This window comes from Falco cherrug, chromosome 7 (assembly GCF_023634085.1).
Source record: "Falco cherrug isolate bFalChe1 chromosome 7, bFalChe1.pri, whole genome shotgun sequence".
NCBI lineage: Eukaryota > Metazoa > Chordata > Aves > Falconiformes > Falconidae > Falco > Falco cherrug.
This window is the reverse complement of record NC_073703.1, coordinates 72069007-72090400: the sequence shown is the minus strand read 5'-3', so window position 1 is coordinate 72090400 and position 21394 is coordinate 72069007. Positions and strand designations below refer to the sequence as shown.

At 44.4% G+C, this 21394-nt stretch overlaps 1 protein-coding gene and 1 long non-coding RNA gene across 2 annotated transcripts in view; both read left to right on the top strand.

The window, feature by feature from the left end:
* LTK (leukocyte receptor tyrosine kinase) overlaps window positions 1-21394 on the top strand; it is a 99748-nt gene that overhangs the window by 37386 nt on the left and 40968 nt on the right. The window contains exons 2-5 of the mRNA XM_055715732.1: window positions 7834-7944; window positions 12094-12249; window positions 12870-13092; window positions 20041-20180. Of these exons, the coding sequence (XP_055571707.1) occupies window positions 7834-7944; window positions 12094-12249; window positions 12870-13092; window positions 20041-20180 (630 nt within the window). The remainder of the gene's footprint in view (window positions 1-7833; window positions 7945-12093; window positions 12250-12869; window positions 13093-20040; window positions 20181-21394) is intronic.
* LOC129736463 (uncharacterized) lies at window positions 4690-6578 on the top strand. Its single transcript, XR_008733105.1, has 2 exons — window positions 4690-5137; window positions 6196-6578. It is a non-coding gene; the product is annotated as an uncharacterized LOC129736463 (long non-coding RNA).

Genomic DNA, 21394 nt, shown 5'->3' with positions numbered 1-21394 from the left:
CAAAACTCATAGTGTGAACGTAGGACATTCTGACTTCAGTCATGTACTTACATTGGTAACTTGCTATTGGTAACTTGTTATGTGTGCTGGGCTGGGACAAATCGCTACGTCACATGTAGGTTTAAAATAGAAGCATAAATAGGAATCGCCGATTAGCTCTGCCTGCAAGTTTCCTGTAAGGGTGAGTTCTGGGCTACATGCTGTTTAACAGTTTGAGCAATAACTCAGAAGATAACATAAAACCTGTACTGATGATCTGCTGATAACATGAAGATTAAGGTAGGGAAAAATAAGGCAGAGTCCAACTCACGAGTGCAATCAAACCAGATATCTCAAAGGGAAATAATATAGATATGGAGGGTGGGAATACCTGTACTGGAAGGAAATATGCCAGATGTCACGGTGGATGATCAGCTAAGTGGATTGATTTCGGCCAAAATGCCCGATGAGATTGTTGCACGGATGAACAGGGAAATCTCGGGAGGGAGCAGCGTGGCCGTTCTGCGCAGCATGGCATTAGCATGTGTGGACGTCTGCCTTTCAGCAAGCACCCTGAAAAAGTGGGGAGGTCTCTGAGATGATCCTAAAGTATCACCTTCTGTAATAAGCTCTGGAAAAACTGCATTTTGTCGTGTTGTTTTGGTTTTTGACTATTACCTGCGACCTACCTGGACAGAATACAAAGAGTAATGACATAAGCAAGGGATGTGGGGAGCAGCCAGATAATGAGAAAAGAATAAAAGAGTTTAATAGCAAGCAGCAGGAGATCACAGTGACATTTTCAGGGTGAAGGGTTAATAACTTAAAGCTGTAAATACTCATAAAGGAGAGAGATTATTCATTGAGCTGGAAGTGAAAGGTTTAGGAGTAATTGAAAAATACTAGGATAGGTATTAGACAAAGAGTCTTCTTTTCACCTAGTCTGACTTCCTGCCAGTCAGATCTATTAGTCTGTGGATCAATTTATCTTCTCAGAGAAGCAGTGAGAAATATCGAGTTGCTATTTTGATATCAGATGGGGAAAAGCTCTGGAAAATGCTCTAAAGGAAATTCCTGTTTTGGCAGGAAGATGGCTTGGCTGACCTGGAATTGATTTCCCATCGTGAGTTCTATAAGTATTTTCTGTAATTTTCTTCTCTTCTGCAAAGTAACATCAGGATTCAGGAAAAATTTCAGCCCCGCAGGTGTACGAGTGCTTTTTTCTGTAAGATAATGAAAGAAATGGAATTACCTTCTGAGTGCTGGAGGCTTCTGGGTTTACTGTGTTCAATTACCGAAAAAGTGAGGGGTTTGTGCTGTACTGTTCAAAGATCCCGTAATTTTGCTGTGGCAGTTTGAATATTGTTATGTTTACTGTTTCCTCCTGATCATTTTATGTTCCTTGATGGAAGACTTAGCTTAAAAGTGCAGATTTCCTTTTTCTCCGTCTTTTATATCTTTCCACTTAAGTAATTACCTTAGATCAAGACAGAGAGATCACACAGCTGATAAGCAATATTCTGTGTTGTTTCATGTTGAAATGCGTGTCAGACAAGAACCGTGTACAAGCACGTACGAGAGGATGTGATGTGGGGTTACTGGAAGCATCTCTGGAGTTGCCAGTTTCAGAAGAAAGTGACAAAGTTTCTTCTAGTGACCGTGTGCACTAGATATTTAGTTCAATTAGAGGGGTTGAATGAGCCAGGTTGAAAAATGACTGAGCTCTAAAGTAAGGGCGTAGGCTGGCTGGAGTGCTGCAGAGCAGCCATACAGGCTTCCCGCGTGGATTCGTCATGCTGTGAGTCCTCCTCTGCTCAGCCATAGCCAGAAATTCCTCACTGTGGGGAAATAAATGAATGGGGGCATGTTTCTGTGGGTGCCTACGCACAAATCCTTTGCCTGTCACTGAGCCTGGGATCTTCTGTCCAGGCGCGTCTTGCTGCTCGGTGAGCTGGCTGCGGTGACTGCTTGCCCCCTCGCCGGGCACTGGCCGAGTGGCACCTCCCAGCCTGGGCAGGGTTGTCACCAGGCCCTCAGGGAGCCCTCCTGGCTCCTTGGCAGGACTCGGCGGGTGTCACGGACAGTCTGTGCGTGGACAGTGTAATTAGCAGGTCATTCCATGCAGCACTCTTTGTGACAAAGCAATAATTAAGCTTAAATATATCTTAATACCAGACCAGCAAACTTCATAGACACGTGTCTCAACAGCACAAAAGCCTCTTGTACCATGTTTGTCCCAGCCATCACCGATAGCAATGGATTTTATTTTTTCACACTAAAGCAGTAAATTCATGTTTCAAGTCGCTTAGGCCTCTGTTCTTGGTCATATGCCATGGGAACTTGTGTCTGCTAGTGAGTAAGAAGAGGGACATCCCAACACTGTTCGTGTAATGGGGGGCGGGGGTTGGGGTGGGTGGAAGCCAAATACTTTGATTAAGTTTTAGTTTTATCGGGAGGAATGTCTTCGGCAGAACTTCTGCCGTGGCTGTACTATGTTTTGTGGGTCCCACGACATTCAGGGTATTTCCAAAACACACGAGCAGCTTGGAGCGTGTGAGATGGGTGGGTGGAACAGGCTTTACGGAGAGCCCTGAGGGAGGTAAATGCTGAAGCTACAGCGGTGCTCGGCGAAGATCGGGGAGTACCAAACCGAGCAACACCTCAACAGACACAGAACATGAGCTGGGAGAAGCAGACTCAAGCTGTCAAAAGGTCTTGTTCTCTTTCCACAGCAGAATTTCTTTTAATACAGTTAATAGATTTGTTTGCAATATAGGATTGCTTTTTAGCAATTGCGTTTTTCATAAAGCTGGCCAAACTTTGACCAGCTAAGTGTCACGTAAGAATTCGCATTCTTTTTGAGGATTTCATCCCATTATTTAAGATACCTTACTTAGCAGAGCAGTGTCAGCGTCTTAGAAACAGTGCAGAATCAGCTTTTCCAACACTACGTATTTGAACACAGAGGCAGGACAAAACATTGTGTTTGCCAGTTGGTGTGTGGAGAGCGCAGGTCTGTCCTAGCATGGCACGTGTCTGCTGCAGCATGCTGCTGCTCTGTTCCGAAGTCATCCTTTCCTCGGAGCCCTGTGAAGACCGAGGGCTCTCTTGGACTGTAACAAAGGACAGGAGGATAGAGCAGTCTCATGCTATGAAACATTTCACAGCATTTTACTGGCTGTGTGATGCCCATTGTCGTACATACTAAAATGAAAATAATATTAGCAGTTTAAAATCAGACTAGATATTGCTGAAAAACTAGAAGCAGTGGTAAGTTTGTCAAAGTTGAACATATGTTCATGTTTTGGGGGCTTTTTTTTGTTTTCTTTTTCTAGATCCTTCTGTGTGTTTTCATAATATTGCTGTTCAAATTAGTTCTGCTGAGAATATCTTAGCTGCTACCGATGGCACGTATATACAACTCTGTCTCAACTGCAATTCGTGAATTGGATTTCTGTCTCCTCTGACATGATTTCACATTTTTATATTGCTGAGTTCATCACCCACATGGCTGAGGGTTTGAAAGCAGTTCATTTTGCATCTCTCTGTCTGTGAACACCTTTTGAAAACAAATATGTTTGTTTTAGTCAACTTGTTTATGATTCCTAGAAAAGATCAGGGACAATCTTAAATTAAGATTATTGCGTGTTTAATTTAGGACTTGTATATTTTCACAGGTTCAATAAATAAATAAGCCATTGTTGGTATGAGCTGTTTCAAAGAGAAGTCAGAAGGTACTGAATATGTAATTGTCAGAAGTACTATGGTGGATAATAATTTTGGTAAACTTGTTTTACCTTGAATAACAAAAATTTGATCCAGAACACCACCTCCATTTAAAACCAGCTAATCTTAGCATGCTGGATTTACCATTCATATTGGTGAAGTAGAAAACAATTTCTATGGCCTTTATATCTTCTGAGATTTTGGTCTTTTTTTCCAGCACAACCAAACGTTACATCAGGACTCTAAGATTTGATCTGAATAAAAATGCACAAATGTGTATGTATTTGTACCATAATTGTGATCAAATATCACAGTTATCAATGAAGGGTTTTATAGATATAGGACAAAGGGACCCCTGAGATAGAGTGGTGCAGGGGGATTAGTAAAAAGGGTCTTGGAGAGAGTATGTAATTCTAGATATGAGATACAGGAACGTTACCAGATTCCTTTGAAAATCCCAGCCTTCGTGCCTGGCAGTAAGAAAGAAGTCTGTTCTCTGGAGGTGTGCCATGATGCAAAGGTTTCATTAGTGTTAGTTTCAGGTGCGGTGTTCTTGTGTGGTGAAGATGAGAGCACTTATGCAGGTCCTCCCAAAGGACTGCTGATAAATCCATGTTGTGTAGATAACATACGTTTTACATTGAACTCTTCTTCTAGTTAATGTATCACAGCTTGGGTCAGAAGGGGCCTTTAAAGGTCATCTAGTTCCCATCCCCCACCATGGGCAGGGACATCTTTCACTAGACCAGCTTGCTCCAAGCCTTGTCCGACCTGAAGGCTTTAGTTGATGGTTGTTGGCCAGCAGCTATGTATGCTGTTACTTGTGGAGAATTGGTTAACCGAACAAGGACATGTTAACATCGGAATGTTGAGTCATCAAGACCTTAAGAAATATCGAAAGCAGCTTATGTGAGAGTCAATGATTTACAAGGACACTCTGTCCTTGTTATCTTTGAGGAGGTTAGCACAGGGAACTTGTGGTTAACAAGAATAAGAATTTTGTCTAGAAACAAAGAGCATAGACGTAAGTTAACTTTTTAGCTGGCCAGCCAATAAGGAGCTTAACTTTTGCAATATGTATGAGCTAATTATAAGTGCTATAAAAGCTGTAACCGTAGTTGAATAAACGAAGTATGCTGATCTCTCATATTGAGTGACTGCTTCTTCCCTCCGTTCCGGCAAATGGCAACAAATTGGCGCCCGAACAGGGACCAGAGGACATAGGACCGGCGACCCGATAGCGGAGTCCGGACCCGGCGACCCGATAGCGGAGTCCGGGAGCCACGGTCGGCGGAGAAGTTGAGTGCGGTCCTGTAAGCAGCGCAGGAGGCGAAAGGGATATCTTCCCCGCGCCCGGGAGCACCTATAGAGGCTGGCCCGCCTGCTACGCGCCGCCGAAGTCTGCAAAGGCTGCAATTGTGCACAAATAGAGGTATGAACAGACAAGCGGCGTATAATTTGCTCAAATGCTTTTTAGAAAAGCGGGGCACTGAAGGGATAGATCTGAAAAAGGAACTTCCCGATTTATTAAGCTATGGTGTAGTCAGGGGATTTTTTACAGATCCTAATACAGTTTTTGAGGAAAGCGAATGGCGAAAGTTTGGGGATAAATTATTTGATGCTGTTATAAATGAGGAGAAAACAGCAAAGAAATTAATGAAACCGTGGCGGGCAGTTATAAATACTATCACTATGCATAAAGCTGAACAAAAAGTTGCTGCTGCTGCAGCTGAGAGGCTGGACGGTACGGTTTCTACCGGAATGCCCTCTGCACATCAAGCGAGTGCTGCTCCTTCGCCTGACTGTCCTTTGCCCCCTTCCGTACGCACCCTGGTTGTTCCGCAGAATCCTAGTGGACCTTGGGATCTCTCCCATTTAGATTCCTCTTTAGGAAATGAGTCGGCAAGATCACATCAAGCTGACGAGGTAACTATAGGGGAGATGCCCACGGCTCCCCCTGCCTCTGCAGAGGTAGTCGGAACCGGCGAGACAAAACAACCATCACTCACGCCAGTATCTAAACGAGGAAATAATCCCTTTTTAAACCAGAATGTGTTAGACCTTGTTTCAGAACGCCAGCGAAGTTGGCAAAAGGTTACGGAGGCGGCTATGAGCTCAGGCGATCGAGAGGCTGCAGCCAATCTCATGACTGAAGCGCCAGCACGGGCCAGGCGGCAGCGGGCTAGCGGCGGCGGCGGCGGCGGCGGGCTGACGGCCTGCTCATGTCCCGCCGCCCGGGCCCCGCGCTGCGCTCCCCACACGCCCAGTAGCGCCGAGCCGCGACCGGCGGCGACATTTGCATAGCACCGCCCCGTGGAGCTGGGCACGCCGGGAAGTGTAGTCCTCGGGGGCGCACGCAGAGTAAGACTGGAAACATCTGGGCTGAATGGACTTTAGCATCAAAAGAAGTTCTCAACTGTTAACTCGAAAAATTAACTACATCAAAATGAAGCAGGTACCAGAGATCCTTGGAAGTTTCCACTCCTACAGGTACGCTTTGGGTCCCTAGCCGATGGGTAAAGCCTGCAGTAGAAGAAAACAATAAAGACAGCTCCGAAGAGCAACAAGGAACGACACGGAACACCGCTCCCAACCGTGGAGAGACATAGTACCACGTTGAATGTTATCACAGAAGAAGGCTCATATGTGAGCGAGCCAAAAGAACTGTCAGTTGCCAATGTAACGTGTACTGTATGTTACCAGTGTGATCCTTGGATTTTATGTAAATGTTACACCTGTGGAAAGGCGTGGTGGCGTCGTAAAAAGCTTGCAAATCGCTGGTGTGAAAGTTGTCTAAACGAACAGTTTTTGTTAACTAGACTTTTGTTTGTGACAGGGCATGAACCTTTGAACAGCGACCGATATCCTCACTATCGAACTTGCTGGGTTAAACTAATAATCGAACAAGCAAAGATAATATTGGTTGGCAGTCTCGAGTGTAGTAAAACTTGTCTAGTGCCGGCTATTTGGCCTGTCCCTGAGGAGGACTGGATTCGAGTAAAAGAAAAGTGTAAACAGCGATTTGCTTGGAAGTTGACTAAAAGTCAGGCAAAATCTATTTAGTGAAAGCTACCCGTAAGATAATAAGTAGTATCTTAGTTGTAGCAGATATTTGCCATTGATTTTTTGCTTTTGGCCCATGGCCATGGATGTGAGGATTTTGATGGGATGTGTTGTATGGATCTGGAGGATAACTCTAGCTCCATACACAAGGAAATCAAACAATTAATGGAGCATTCGCAGAAAATACAGCAGGATGTTGGGTTTTTTGGGTTAGAAGATCTAACTAATCGATTGGGTCTAGGAGGATGGCTAAAAGGGTTAATTCAAAGCTTAGTTTTAATTTTAGTAATGCTTGTAATAGGACTTTTGATTCTTAGCTGTGCTTTATCATGTATTAAGCGTCTTGTTACTCAAGTAACTAATAACGTTTGGCTAGCACAAAATAAAAACGGGGGAATTGTGGAGAATTGGTTAACCGAACAAGGACATGTTAACATCGGAATGTTGAGTCATCAAGACCTTAAGAAATATCGAAAGCAGCTTATGTGAGAGTCAATGATTTACAAGGACACTCTGTCCTTGTTATCTTTGAGGAGGTTAGCACAGGGAACTTGTGGTTAACAAGAATAAGAATTTTGTCTAGAAACAAAGAGCATAGACGTAAGTTAACTTTTTAGCTGGCCAGCCAATAAGGAGCTTAACTTTTGCAATATGTATGAGCTAATTATAAGTGCTATAAAAGCTGTAACCGTAGTTGAATAAACGAAGTATGCTGATCTCTCATATTGAGTGACTGCTTCTTCCCTCCGTTCCGGCAAATGGCAACAGTTACTGCAAGGTGAGCACTACTGGAATATAAGGTGTCTCTTTCGAGGTTATTACTGGTAAAAACGGGAGTGGATAAATAACAGTAAAGAACACACTAGTAAGTAAAATCTTTTGTTGTAGTTATGCCATGATAGGGCTATTCTGAAACATATCGGGACGGTACTGCACCCACTGTCCTGAGGGTGAGGGAGATATAACAGGGCTTTGTCAAATATATGTTCATGCTTAACAAGATACCACAGTTTTTTTTGTACAGAAACATCAAACCCTTTCCCTGTTCTTTTTGTTGTGTTGTAGTTGTCTCCTGTTCTGGATCACATGAAGAAAACTCTTCTTCACCAAATCCACCTCAGAAGCTCTCCCTAACAAAAAATAGGATCGTTTCATTGCATCAGCCTTCTAAACCAGGTACCACAAGTCCTCTTCCTTACATCATCCTGTTTTCTACTTCAGAATCTAGGTACAAGATAGATGCTGGCAGTCACAAGGACCCTTTACAAGAAAGTTGTGCCACTGGATTTCTGACTGGAAGTGGAGCAATGACGCAGGAAGGCTAGTGTAACCTTAAGGAGTTCCTTACTTTGTTACTAAAAAAAAAAGGAAAAAAATAAGGAAAAAAAGGAATGAAAAAGAATAATCTTCCCCATCAGCCCAGTGAAATCCAGCAGATTTGGGGTTGGGAGTTCTTGAAGCTGATCAGTGGAGCTGCTTTCCAGCTATTATAGAACAAACTACATTTCTTGATATCAAATGAAGGTTTGTTTTTTCAACTGGAATTTTCTTTTTCTAGGCATCATAAAAGCCCAGTGAGCTGGACAAAATGCTTGTGAGATAGGTAGGATGAATTTGGTCTTACTGCCAGGATAGATGTAGTATATGCTTAACTTTATAAATGTCTGAGAGAAATGAGCCAGTTGTTACTGGTGGTGTGGAAACTTGGAAACTGAAGCAATGCCTTTTCATTTAGTGAAATAATCACAAAATGGTTGAGGTTGGAACGGACCTTTTGATTTCATGTAGTTCAACCCCCTACCTCAAGTAGAGTCAGCTAGAGCAGGTTGCCCATGACCATGTCCAGATAGCTTCTGAATATCTCCACAGATGGAGACTGCACTGCTGCTCTGGGTAACCTGTTCCAGTATTTGACCACTCTTAGAGTAAAAAGGGGTTTTCTTGTGTTCAGATCAAATTTCTCGATTTTAAATTTCTGTCCGTTCCCTTTTGTCCCATCAGTGGGCACTAATGAGAAGTGTCTGGCCTCCTTTTCATTCCCTCCCATCAGGTGTTTGCACAGATTGATAAAATCCCCCTGAGCCTTCTCTTCTACAGGCTGAACGGTCCCAGCGGTCAGCCTCTCCTCTCATGAGAGATGCTCCAGTCCCTCAGTCATCTCTGCGGACCTATGCTGGACTCAATCCATCTTTCTTGTATGAGAGAGCCCAGAGCTGGGACGGACCATAGCTATGGTCTCACCAGTACTGAGCAGAGAAGAAGGATCGCTTCTCTCAGTCTGCTGCTCTTCCTAATGCAGCCCAGAAGGTTGTTGGCTGCCTTTGTCACAAGGATGCATTGCTGGCTCAGGGATAGCTTGTTGTCCCCCAGGACCCCAAAGTCCTTCTCTTCAGAGCTGCTTTCCAGCCAGTCAGCCCCCAGCAGGTGCTGGTGCTGGGGGTTATTCCTCCCGAGGCACAGGACTTGGCACTTACCTCCTGTTGCACTTCAAGGGGCTCCTGGGGCCCAATGGCCAGCCTGTCCAGACTGCTCTGAACGGCAGCACAGCCTCCTGGGGCACCAGCTGCTCCACCTGCTTGGTAACCTCTGTGAGCTTGCTGGGGGTGTGCTCTGTCCCCTTGTCCAGGTCATGAATGAAGATGTTAAACAATCAAGAAGGGCCTGGGCATGTTAGAAAAGTCACATTCCTCACAGGAGGTGGCAGGGTAACCTGGCTTTGCGAGAGAGGAATTCCTTATAGTAACATCTTGCAGATGGTATCTAAATACCTAATTCTTCAAAGTGCGATTCTCCTTTCTGACATGCCCTGGACTGGCCATGAGCTTTCTTCAACCCAAGCTGCTTCAGAGCATTTTTGTAGCATCTTAAAATATGTCCTTTGCTGGTTGTAGTAATACAGATATTTTTCTTTATATATATTTTGCTTTTTCCTTCTCATTTCTGCCTCATTTTGCCTTTCTGTGGACCTGTGCTCGAGGTTCTCCAAGTTCATTGGTGCTAAGCAAAGTCGGACATGAAGCACTGTAAGGTGGTACACAGTGACGTCAGAGATTGCAGCTTTCTGTGTTCTTTCACTGTGACCACCAGTGTACCCAGTTCTTTTGCTTGGTGATTCATGCTAAACCACAGCTTCCCATTGATTGATCTTGCGTCGCACATGATCTGTTGGCAGAAAGCTCAGAGTTCTGTTTTTACTGGGTGTCAACAACTTCCCTGATCTATTTTAGACTCTTCTTCCAGGCACTCAGATCCTCTCAGGCCTCGGGTCACAGCAGATAGGCTTTACAAAACCTGGAGACTATGGGAGTTGGGTGCTTCTGAAGGAGCACGTCGTGCTCACTTACCTGAGCTGCGAACTGCTTTGTTATGTGAGGCACGTTCGAAGGATTAAATCCGCATTGGTACAGTCCTTACTCCTGCAGGCAGGGTATTAGTAAGATTTAATGAAACACTTTTGTCATAAATATTAGTTTCAAGTAACCCCCTACTGAAATAAAGAAAAGGAATTCCTTCTCTCCTCAGCTCTCACTTTGCTCTCTCGCAGTGTCATGCTGTTGTGAGAGAAACTGCTTTCTGGGTTTTATGGCCAACTAGATTTTTACCTGATAAAAATATTGCTACTACTGACAGTAAGTGTGTGGGTACTAAGTTAACCTGTCAAACTTTAATAAACTTGGAAGAGCACAGCGGATCTGGATCAGAACGCTGCTGTCTCGCACAGCCATGGAATTTCTGACCTGCTGAGATCCCTAAAGCTCTGTCACTGCTCACCGGGCCATACCTGAAGCTGTGTGCAGGCGGCTTTCCCGAGATCCAGCAGAGCCGGGGCAGTGGCGGGTGCCCTGCTGGAAGCTGGCCGTGCATATGCACACACGCGTGATCTGCCGGTTCATCTGCCTGTGGCTTCCATACAACAGTGCGGGGCTGAGCACCGCTGTAGAGCCTTGCTCAGCGCTGCGGGTTTGGTGGGGTGGGGACCCGTCCGGGTGGCTGGCCCGGGTGGCAGGTTGAGGGGCAGTAACGCCCAGCGGCAAGCCGGCAGAGCGGGCTGGGGCGCGTGCCGAGGAACCGGGGGCATCTCCTCAAGTGGGAGCTCACAGCCTGTCCCAAGCCATGGTGATGTGCAGCCCTGTGACACCCGTGTTTCTCTTACCCCTGCACACTGGGTGGGTTTTTATAAAAATGTCGTTACAATTAACTGTAAAAGGAAAACTTTTCTGCTTGGGCTGTTCCACTCAAAAGGTGCGTCTGTTTCTTCTTTTTCCGAAAGTTTAGTTAAAGTATAGCTAATCTTCTGGAGTCTCTTATGATTTATTTCTGCCTCGCCTGAGTTGCCTGTGCAACCACCTATCCTTGTTATAACCCTGACGTGGATTCTGTTCTTTATACCTGTCTTTCCCCCTCCCCAGGAGGCTGCCAAGGGGATAACATTGTGTCATTCATATTTGCAAGGTCTGAATACCCTCTGAACATCAGGATCCCAAATATGAATGTTTAGTCTCCTATTATCTTTCACCATGGCCTGGGGGTGCTCCAGTTATTACTGTAATATTATTATTACTACCGAAAATAAATATCGGGCAAGTTAATACCAGTTCGCCTTATCTATTCAGCCCCACTCTGTGTAGGAGAGCTTTGTGCAGCTAACATCCCTTCAGGGAGTCTATATTAGATTGATGAGAGAACAGTGAATTACTTCTTGTCTGGTTTATAATATGCTGATTATGAAAAAATCTGCCCAGGATGATCTAGTGTTCTCAGTGCTGTGAACGGACTCTGGGATTTGTTCAGAGGGTGTTCTTGTCCATCCTGTTGGGGGAAAGCAAAACTGTTAAAAGAATATATATATATATATATAAAGCTTGCATTGCTCCGCTATTCTGCTTGAGACCCTGTCAAGCCCTTTCTGCTGCTGAGAGAGGGTTGACCTTAGAGTTTCATTTGTTCCTCTCTGCCAAAATGCTAAATCCATACAGTTGCAATATCCTTGCTGCGCTAGGCATTGTCCCCATTGAGGATTTCATGTACATGTGGGCGAGACCTTCCACTGATGTAAATTCACTGTTAATACTGGTGGGAGGATGCTGATTTACACCTGCCAAGAATTTGCAGGGTTATTTTTCATTCTGGCATGTTCCTTCACCCGCCCTGGGAGAGACTGTTGTTATTGTGCCAGACAAACTTTCCTTTTTTCCCTTCAACTCCTCCATTCCCTGGGAGAGAGCCCCCCCTCCCGCCTCCATACGCCTGCTTATTCGTGTGTCCGTGTCACCCCTGCCCCTGGAACGGGGAAGACCTCAATGAAACCTTTGGTTTCTCACACAGAGATCCCTTGCATCATCGGCTCAAGCTGTTCATGGGTGACGTCTACCGACAGCTTTGGAAAACCGGACTGGGTGTTATCTCCAGTTGGTGTCCTGGTGCCTCAGGAGAGGCAGCAGCTGCTTCTGGAAAACCGTTCCTCCCATGGAGATGTTGAAGGTAGGCAGAGTTGCAGCTCACCTTGGATGGGCACCGGCTTTCTCCCAGTGCTGGGGCAGCAACAGGAGCCAGCAGGCTGAGGCCTCTGGCACAGGGCACTAAAAATGCTGCCGCTGTCTGGTGTGGGCATGGCACCCGCCTCCCTGGAGCGCTGCAGTGCCCCGGAGCCACCAAGGGCCATGTAACACGTGTGCGCACCTGAGCTGTGCACGTATGGAAACAGCCAGCTCCTTGATACGCCCGTTTATATCTCCCTGTTTTAGGATAAAAAGAGACGGGGGTTTTCTTAGGAAACTCAGTCCTTTACAAGCCAGGGCTGGCTCCATGTGTCTGCTGTCTGACTTGCAAAATCTTTGGCTTTTGGTTTGTTGGACATGTCTTCACGCTGCTTTGTTTGGTTTCTTCTCATTCCTTGTATCACTTCTTTACCTATTTCCCTCATTTTTACTTTATTCTTCTATCTCTACTTTCTGTTATTTTTTGGGTTTTGTGCATAGTCCTTTCCTTTCTTCTCATGGTTCCTTTCTTCAAACTCCTTGTCCATTTTACTCTTATTATCTCTCTTCCATCCACACTGTGTGTCTCTTCTTTTTTTTTTTTTTTTTTTTATTCCCTCACAGGGGACATTTTCCTCCTGAACACCAGTAGGCTCCCAGATAGATGTGAGTTCAGCCTGCATAGCCCCATCCTGCCTGGGAGCTCGGACTCTTGCTTGCTGGAACTGGCCATATGTTCACAGGATGCTGTTCCTCTCCTCCAGAGGTTCACAGTTGAAATCAGATATGTGGAGACAAACAGAAATATAATAATTTCTCTGAGACTTGGCCATGAGGAGGATGCCGGGTAAGACAATCAATTTGCAGCTGTTCAGACTTTGACTTGCAGGGTAGGGTGGAGCCCCTCCAAGCCACTGTTTATCGGTGTCTTCTCTCTTCTTGAGATCAGTGCTGCTGTTACAGCAGAAAATTAAGGTAGAACCACCAGGGCTGAGGCATGCAGCTTCCTGACAGGGTGGCTGAAACAGACCCAGGTTTTGCGTGTCCCCTTTGCAAACAACGCACTTGTGTAGGACTCGCTCTTCCTCCCTCACGTTTGGAAGGGTCGGGAGTGGCTGGCTCTCCCACTGGCGCTGGGGCTGTAGCTGTAAAGTGCATTCTGTCCAAAGGCTGCCGGGGCAGCGTGACTGGTATTTCTAAGTATCCACGGGATCCCATCATTGTTACAAGGGTCACGTTTCTCATTTTGAGGTAGGGTTAACATTACCTCTTCTGTAATTTCCTCCTCCAGCTGCTGAGCTCAGGAGCATCCTCTTTTGCTTCACTTGTGGAGTTCAGGGAAGGGAAAAAAAGAGGCTAGAGGAGAGAAGGGGTAAAGACAAAAAAAGAAAGTGCAGCAACTGTGGATCTTGTCCTGTATTCTCTTCTCTTTGATCTTCCCAGTGTATTCCTCTGTCATTCCTGTGCGTAGCAGAATGCAGTAAGGAGGAGAAATGGGCAAAGGGAATGAATCACAAAACAGGAAAAGGAGAGAAGTCCACATGTCATCTGATTTTGCCATTTTCCATGTACTTGTTTTTCCTTTGTTGCAATCTGCCTTGTGTGAACCTGGGTCAGACATGTAACAGAGCTTTCTATTTCCATCACCTGACTGACTCCCGTGGAGAACTTAAGCAACAGATCCCAGTGCTTGTTTTCTTTGAATTCTTTGGTACTCCCCAGGCTGCCATGGGGATCTGTAGCCAAGACTCCTGGTCAGCCAAAGATAGCAGAGTTTGATGGAAAAAAAAGTGTTTATATTCTTTCAGCTCCCTCTCTCTCTCTCCCCCTGCTTTTAGCTATTGCTCACTTCCTTCCTGCCTACTCCTTCCCTTTCTTCTTGCCAATTTCAAGGAATCTGTTGCCTTTTCCGGGATCAATTTCTAATGTCCTTTTTTACCTACAGCTGCCCTTACTGCTTTGAGCATTTGACAAGCCTCCACAACTGCAGGCACAGCTCTATAGGTCATCCTCTATATGAACTCATAAAATAAGCTGCTGATAGACCTAGCTGGCCGGACCAGGCTTGATCACTGCAGCATGTCTGGGATGGATCGTGGATGTTGTTTAACAGCTTATTTGAGCACTGCAAAACAATTCTATGTGAAATCAAGGTTATAATCTCTCTGAAAACGATGGCATTTAGGTGTTTTAGAATGGCGATAGCTGTACTGGGAGTTGGCATAGACACTGGCATTCCTATTTCTTAGTGAGGGAAATGAAGCACTAGTTAGCTCAGAGGGTTTAGCATTAAGGTTTTGAAGGTGGAAGGTGATTGAGTCCTGTTTTAAATCAGGGTAGAAAGGAGAGATAGAGAAGAGGTAAAACAGGGCTAGGAGCCATGTTAGGTCAAATGCTTTTTCTCCCCCCTCATTACAGGTAAATTCTTTAAAACCTCTGTACAATTCCAGAAAAATCTGGGTGCGCAGGCAGAACAAAATTTATTTCTAACACAGTGATTGAGCTGCTTCTTACTGGGCAGGTAGTCTGAAATGAACATTCTCTGCATGATTAAGATTTTAACAGGTTGGCTCTTAAGAAGAGAGACCATCCAAAAGCGTACATGCTTTCCAGGAGCTTTCCACAGGGAGTGAGAATTCTACATGTTTTCTGTGTTAACCAAACACTACTGCACAATTTAGAGCAGAACAAGGAGGACAATGAGCAAATAATCTTGAGACAGATGCCTATGTGTAGTACATGGTTTAATCATTGACAATTACTGCCAAGGGATTGTCTTGAGACCGGAGTGGAAACTTAGATATAGAAAAAAGGCTAGGTGACGCTTTTCCAGATAATCAGGCACTCTGGATAATCCTGCTTTAGTCCCTTTTGTCATCCCTCAATTTCAGGATCAAGCTACTTCATCATAAATTCCAGCTGCACCAGACCCCTTCAGTGAACTGTCCTCTTTCTGGACTTAGAAATCTTCTCCTGATGGTGTTTTCTCCTTCAGGATCCAGCAGCTACACAGCTCCCAAAAGCTTAGATATGTGTCATACACGAGAGAAAGCTGCTGTCCTGTCCACCTGGCTAACTACTACGGTTTTTTGTTAAACTGGTCGTATTGAAACTGCCGCTCATTTTTTCACACATAAACCCTAGCGAAAGAACAAAGATTCGGATACCATGTCCTCTGGACAAGCAGGACAAAGTCACAGCATTTATTGTTATATACCACATCTATAGGGCGTGGGTGTTCTGAGTTACTGCCGTTAGAGGGAGAACCACTGAGGGAGCGAGGTGTTTAAAATTCTATGTATTTACAAAAAATATATGAAACTATATTTCTCATTATCTCAGTAGAACTCAAACATCACAAGTTGAAACCTTCTTCATCTGGCGCTTGTCTCTGAAGTCTGTCTTTACAGTTACAGTGTTTGTTCAGGTCACATCTAATGTCTTTTTTACTATTTTGCTTACCCCACCTTTTCCCTCTTCATCACGCCAACCCAGGAACAGTCACAGCTGGAAATTCTTCTGAGTCCTGTCTGCTTCTGTTTTGAATGGTTTCACGTTCTCCTGTTTGCTGTTGACCACAGTTATTTCAGTGTTGTCAGCCGAAGCTGTTTCAGTAAGGAGCTAGTTTCTTTCAACTGTTAGGTACTCCACACTTCAGTGAAAATAAAAAAGCATCACTTGGGGCAGGGATAATCTTTTTCCCTTTCCATGGTCAATAAGCCAAGTTGATTTTGTTCTGTTTTCTTTCTGAAATATAAAGTACTGGCCATGATAGTCTTGTTAGGTTGAAAAGCAAACAGTTCATGGCCCTGTGCACCCATGGGTTTTCGGTTAGTTAGCATCACAAAACAACTATTGCTTAGGTTTTTGTGTCTTCCCCCTTTTTTTTGAGGGGTGGGGGATGTATGTGCCCTAAGGCACCCTGCCAGCTTCTGAGACACTTGTAGAAACTTACTGTCTTTGACACCTCTGTTCTACTAATGTGATTGGTTTATCCAGAGAAGTTATTTAACTTCTACTGTCATACATGGAAGCATTGCCATATAGCTAATCTGAACATCTAGAAACATGTATGGTCATTTGGGTTTCATAAATTAGGTGCCCAACTACATAAGCCTTTGAAAAGGAGTAGCCTGGTAAGCATCCTCAGAAAATGCCTAATACGTACTGACAACAATGAGAACAGCCATTTCAATTAAAAAACACAGCTAGAAAAGGAGAGGCTGTGCAGCTGTTCTAAAAGACTATGATTTTTGAACACTAATCTGGGAGTATGATTTACTGCCCCTCATGCTTCTGTTGAAATGGCACCCAAAAATACACTGGGTCAAATAAGAACCCTCTGACGGGGTGGTGAAGGCAGGAGGGCTAGGCACATGTTCTGCTCTCTGCTGTTTCCTTTCAATTGCAGTGACTAGAACTGGGTGCTTGCGAAGACTTGCAGGCAACAGCTTCCTGCATGTAGGGAAGTAACGCGGAGCTGCTAGGTGGTGTGTTCTCTGGCTGAGCCCAGAAGCATTTAGCCTTCATACCTTTGGGCAATAACCCAGGCAGTGAGTCACCCGATTTCAGAAAAGGTTTCAGTTTTCCTGTTCTGCTCTATTCAGTTTTTCACTTTGAATGGATAAAATGTTCTTTTAATATTAAAGTCTTCCTTAAAATTAATGATCAGTTAACTCTGTTGGGTATGGGAAGGCATGGCTTAGAGAGCGTGGTAAGGAGCGGGAAGAAAACTTTTGCTCTTCAGAGGAGATTGAGAGGCTAATGAAAATCAAAGTTGAAAGTACAAACCAAATGTTGAAAACACGGGTTTGCAGGGTTAATCTTGAATACTTTTGCCTTAAGCATTGGGTTGCTTTCAACTCCAAACTTTCTATCCATGCAAATTTCTCAAGATTATATCAGACTCTGATGACTCTCATACATACAGATCAATTTTTACATCTCTATTTAGAAGAAGAGTAATATTACCCCGTTACTTGAGATCTGGTTTGACATAAGATCGATAGTAAAGGTATTGCCAAGCTTGCCTTATCTGGAAGCCTGCTGCAGTGATCCATCTTCTCCTAGATCAACAGTGGGCTTCATTCCTGATGCCATTAAGAAAATTAAATTGGCTCTGACTAGCCCCTGTAGGGATAGTGGGACCAAGAAAAGAAGGTGTAATTATTTACAGCATTAGAAATCTTGGTGCCATTGGATCTTAGGGGCAAGGCTTTCTCTGAAGGGGAATACCTTGATGATGATGAGACTCCATACACAGAGGTATTTTGGGTGATGCAAAGCTACTCATCATTTTTGCAGTCTCTGGATGCTTGCCAGCTGTTGCTGCGGTGTTATAAATGGAATCGAGTTTCAGTGCTAGAGATATTTCAGTGCAGAACTGGAATGTTTCACGGGACCTTAGGGCTCTGCCTCAGAAAAGCTGCCAGTTGACACAGTAGTGGTTTAAGACAGTGGCCTTGCTCTTCTACCAGCTGCCCCTGTTCTCCCAGCAGAGATGGCAGAATGGGCGGTGTGTCTTTCTCAGTTGTGATGTTTCAGAGCTTGCTTTATTGACTTAGATCACTAGTGGTTTTCATTTATTTTGATATACCAGGCTACAGACAGCAAGTTCCAAAGCGTCTGGCTCATAAACCATGTAGGATTAAGGTGCAGCAGCTGAACTAGTCATTGTTTTCAGCTGTGGGCAGTATCTCTTCGGCTGTGCTGCTAGCTGGGACATGGGCTGTGAATCAGAGGCTGTGGGCTGCAGGCTGCTGCGCTCGGGGCTGTCATAACACCGGCAGTACTGTGATGCTTCAGCTGCAGGGTGGGTTGGAACTTGGTGGAGGTACTAGGACTATGTCTCGGTGCTTGGAAGGTCTAGTATGCTCTAATAGGTAATTTTGAAAGATTTAGAGAGTTCCCTTACTTTCAGTGGCTCATTGAACTGATTTGATTAAGGCCCGTTGGTTTTTGTGGCCAACAGGATGCAGCGGAGGATGAAGCAAGCAGTGCCATGCGGCGGGGGGATTCATTCTGGGTCAGAGCTGAACGGTCCTGGATGTTGTGCCACAGTGTGGTGGGGAGGCATGTATTTAGAAGTGTATTTAGAAGATATATTTATAAGTGCTGGACATTCCTGAAGCTGCACTGTAATACAAAATGAAAGTAAAGCAGCTGTTCTGCTCTGGTAGGTCCTAGAGATGGTGCAGTTGTGGTTCAGGGCTGGATGTTTCTGAAAGTGAATTAAATTAAGTTGAACTATTGAATATGATATGATAGGGCAGGAAACAAGAAATAGGGTCATCTTGATAAGAGTAGCTCGACTTCAGATGAGTTTATGGTGTCTGTGTGTATTTATGTGTGTACAATGGCAAATGGGGAAGACGGGGGCATGCCATAGACGGGATAGTAAGAAACTCTCACCAAAAGAAGGTGTATAGTTAGTTTGTGGAGGGAAGAATGAGTTAGGTAACTAATCAGTGGCAAGCAAAAGCGGACAGAGAAATAAAAAAATGAAGTAGCTTTGGAGTTTTTTGTAAGTTACAAATTAGGTGGTCTGTGATGTTTATATTGTGTCCAGCAGAGATGTTTGTGTTTGCCCGGATGTTGCTCTCTAATGTGTTTCTGGTGCAGGATGAGGGCTAGGTGATCACTTCATGGCAGCTGAAGGTGTTTCCCAAATGAAAAGATATACTAGGAGCAGCACATCTGAACACGGTGGCCTGGCCTCCTTATCATCCCACTGGCACTGACTTAGAGTCACTTGCCCAGGGTGTCCCTGGCAGCAACAGCAGCACATAGGGTACGGGTAAATTTATCTCTGTCTGGGACTCTTCAGGAGAGCTTAGAAGGATTCCTTTGTCACCACCCTTGCTACAACCCCTTTACAAAATAATAACATATGGTTTTAACTGTATTTTATTGTCTTAACATGAGGTAGAAGGACAATTTTTAAAAATAAAATTAAAATTAAAAGATTTTTAAGAATCCCACTGGATTTTTTTAATGGTACCTGAATACCCTGACTTCCATCAGGCTGATTTGAGTGAGGCACTTTGAAAATTCCCATTCAGTATCTCTCTCTAGCTTTCAATGCCTAACAACCACCTTTAAAATTGGAGTGTGTGGGACCGTCTGTCTTTCTCAACTGCCACAAGTGCTGTGCAGCTGCAAAACCTTTGCTGTCTAGGGGCTGTGGCATTTGTTCTGCTGTGAAATGTAAATTGCCAGAGCAATCTGCGTTTTCTGGAACACCACTTCTCTTCTTCCTCTTGCTTTGTGGGTGCACTCGGGCTTGTTAAGCTGGGAGATGACATAGAGAACACACAGGAAAAGGTTCTCACACTTGACACAACCGAAAAACGTTCAAGGCCAGACATTTACTTCCAGAGCACACAGTGTCAGGGTTAGCTTGAAGAGATCCAGAGACTTGTGCAGCTGCTTGGTTGATCTCTACTTGCAAGAGCAACAGAACACAACCATGCATGTGGAAGGCACGTTTGGAGGCGTGTCCGAAATTGGTGCTAATTGAAGCCTCATTTTAACTTAAGAATCATTGGGAATGGTTGTATCTTTTCATCGTTAGCAATAAGATCTGCAGTGAAGATAATTGAACGTGAGCTTGTTAGGCTGCACACCCCCTGTTTTATAGTAACACCTGCTTGTTATGTTGGAGTTTACACGCGTTGATCTATTCCCCATGTGGATACTATTGCTTCTGTTTGGGATAGTGCAGAACCTTTATGCTAGAGAGTCTATGGATTGCAGTGTGCTCTGTGTGTGTCTGATAGCTCTTGTTGTCTTCTAGGATGAAATGGAAATACCTGACGGCCCAGATTGGCCGAATAGAAAGACCTTTTAAAATCACCTTGCTGTATTCAAACTGTGGAGCAGAAGAGCTTGAAGTGTTGGCAGTGGGCTCCTTGCAACTCAGGAACTGCTTTCATGGTATGTTGCAATACAGTCAGGTTTGGAATAACCAAACGCAGCCAGAAAAGAGCAGCATCCTCGCCAAAATTGGTGAGAATGGTCAGGGAGTCGATCAGATGGGATTTAAATGCAAGTTGAGTCTCCTCTGGGATTTCTGGCAGTGCTTACCTTTCAAGGGTCACATTGGTGGGTGTGTTATGTGTGTGCATGCAAGTGTACATGCTCCAAAGGTAGTGGTGAAGCTCAGAATTATAGAACTGATTGAAGCGATCCTCTCCGCTTTTCAGCTTTGCTTTGTTTGATCTTTGTGTGAGAAAATGTCAAGGATTACGCTGCATGGAAAAAAAGTCTTTGCCTAGATTATTTTAGCATTTAATACTTTCCTTTCTTAATTAATCAAGAACAAAAGACTACCCTGTGTTTCCAAAGCTTTTTGCATACTGGGGCTCTATCATGCAAATCTATAATGAAAAGAAACATTGATTTGCACTCTGCATTTGCTACTGCCAGGCTGAGAACTTCTGTCTAAACTGAAAATAATTGGAACATAATTATTTTCTCCAAAGTACTGAGTGCTCAGCTTAGAAACCCTCAGTTTTACCTGGCACGTGGAGTGCTGTCATGCGAATGGTCCTCGGTAGCTGTGCAGAAGCTGGCTAATGTCATTTAGGCTTCTTGGAAGTACAAGAGTCTGTCAGCGCAGGGAGCCTGCAGGCTGGAGACATTATCATCTTCACTCCCTGGTCTTGGTGCATTAATAAAATGTTCTTGCCTCCGTTTTGCAGACACTGCAGGAATAGCTTGGAGTGTAATGTGAAAAGAGAATACTGATTTCACAGAGCTGTTTCATAATATATCATGAGACTGGTTTTGATCATGCTAGAGATATAATTTTATTGCAGTCATTAATCTTTTAATTTAACAAATGTTATATTTTTAATGTAACGGGGTTTTGACAGTCATGGAGTTTTGAGGGGATGCATACAGCCTGAAGCACTATGCTAAACACTCCATTTCAAAATAAGCTGGTGCATGTACCCAGCACAACACAGTGCCATGAAGAAACACCATTTCTGACCATGTTACCTGGATAGTTGCAGAGATGTCCTTTTCTCTTTCTTCTGGAATTGGTTCCCTAACTTTCTGCATTTATTCCAGAGCGGTAATAATCCTAGTGGAACTTCTGTGCCAGGCTCTGCTAAAGGGGAGCAAGTCCAGAAGAGACCTACAGA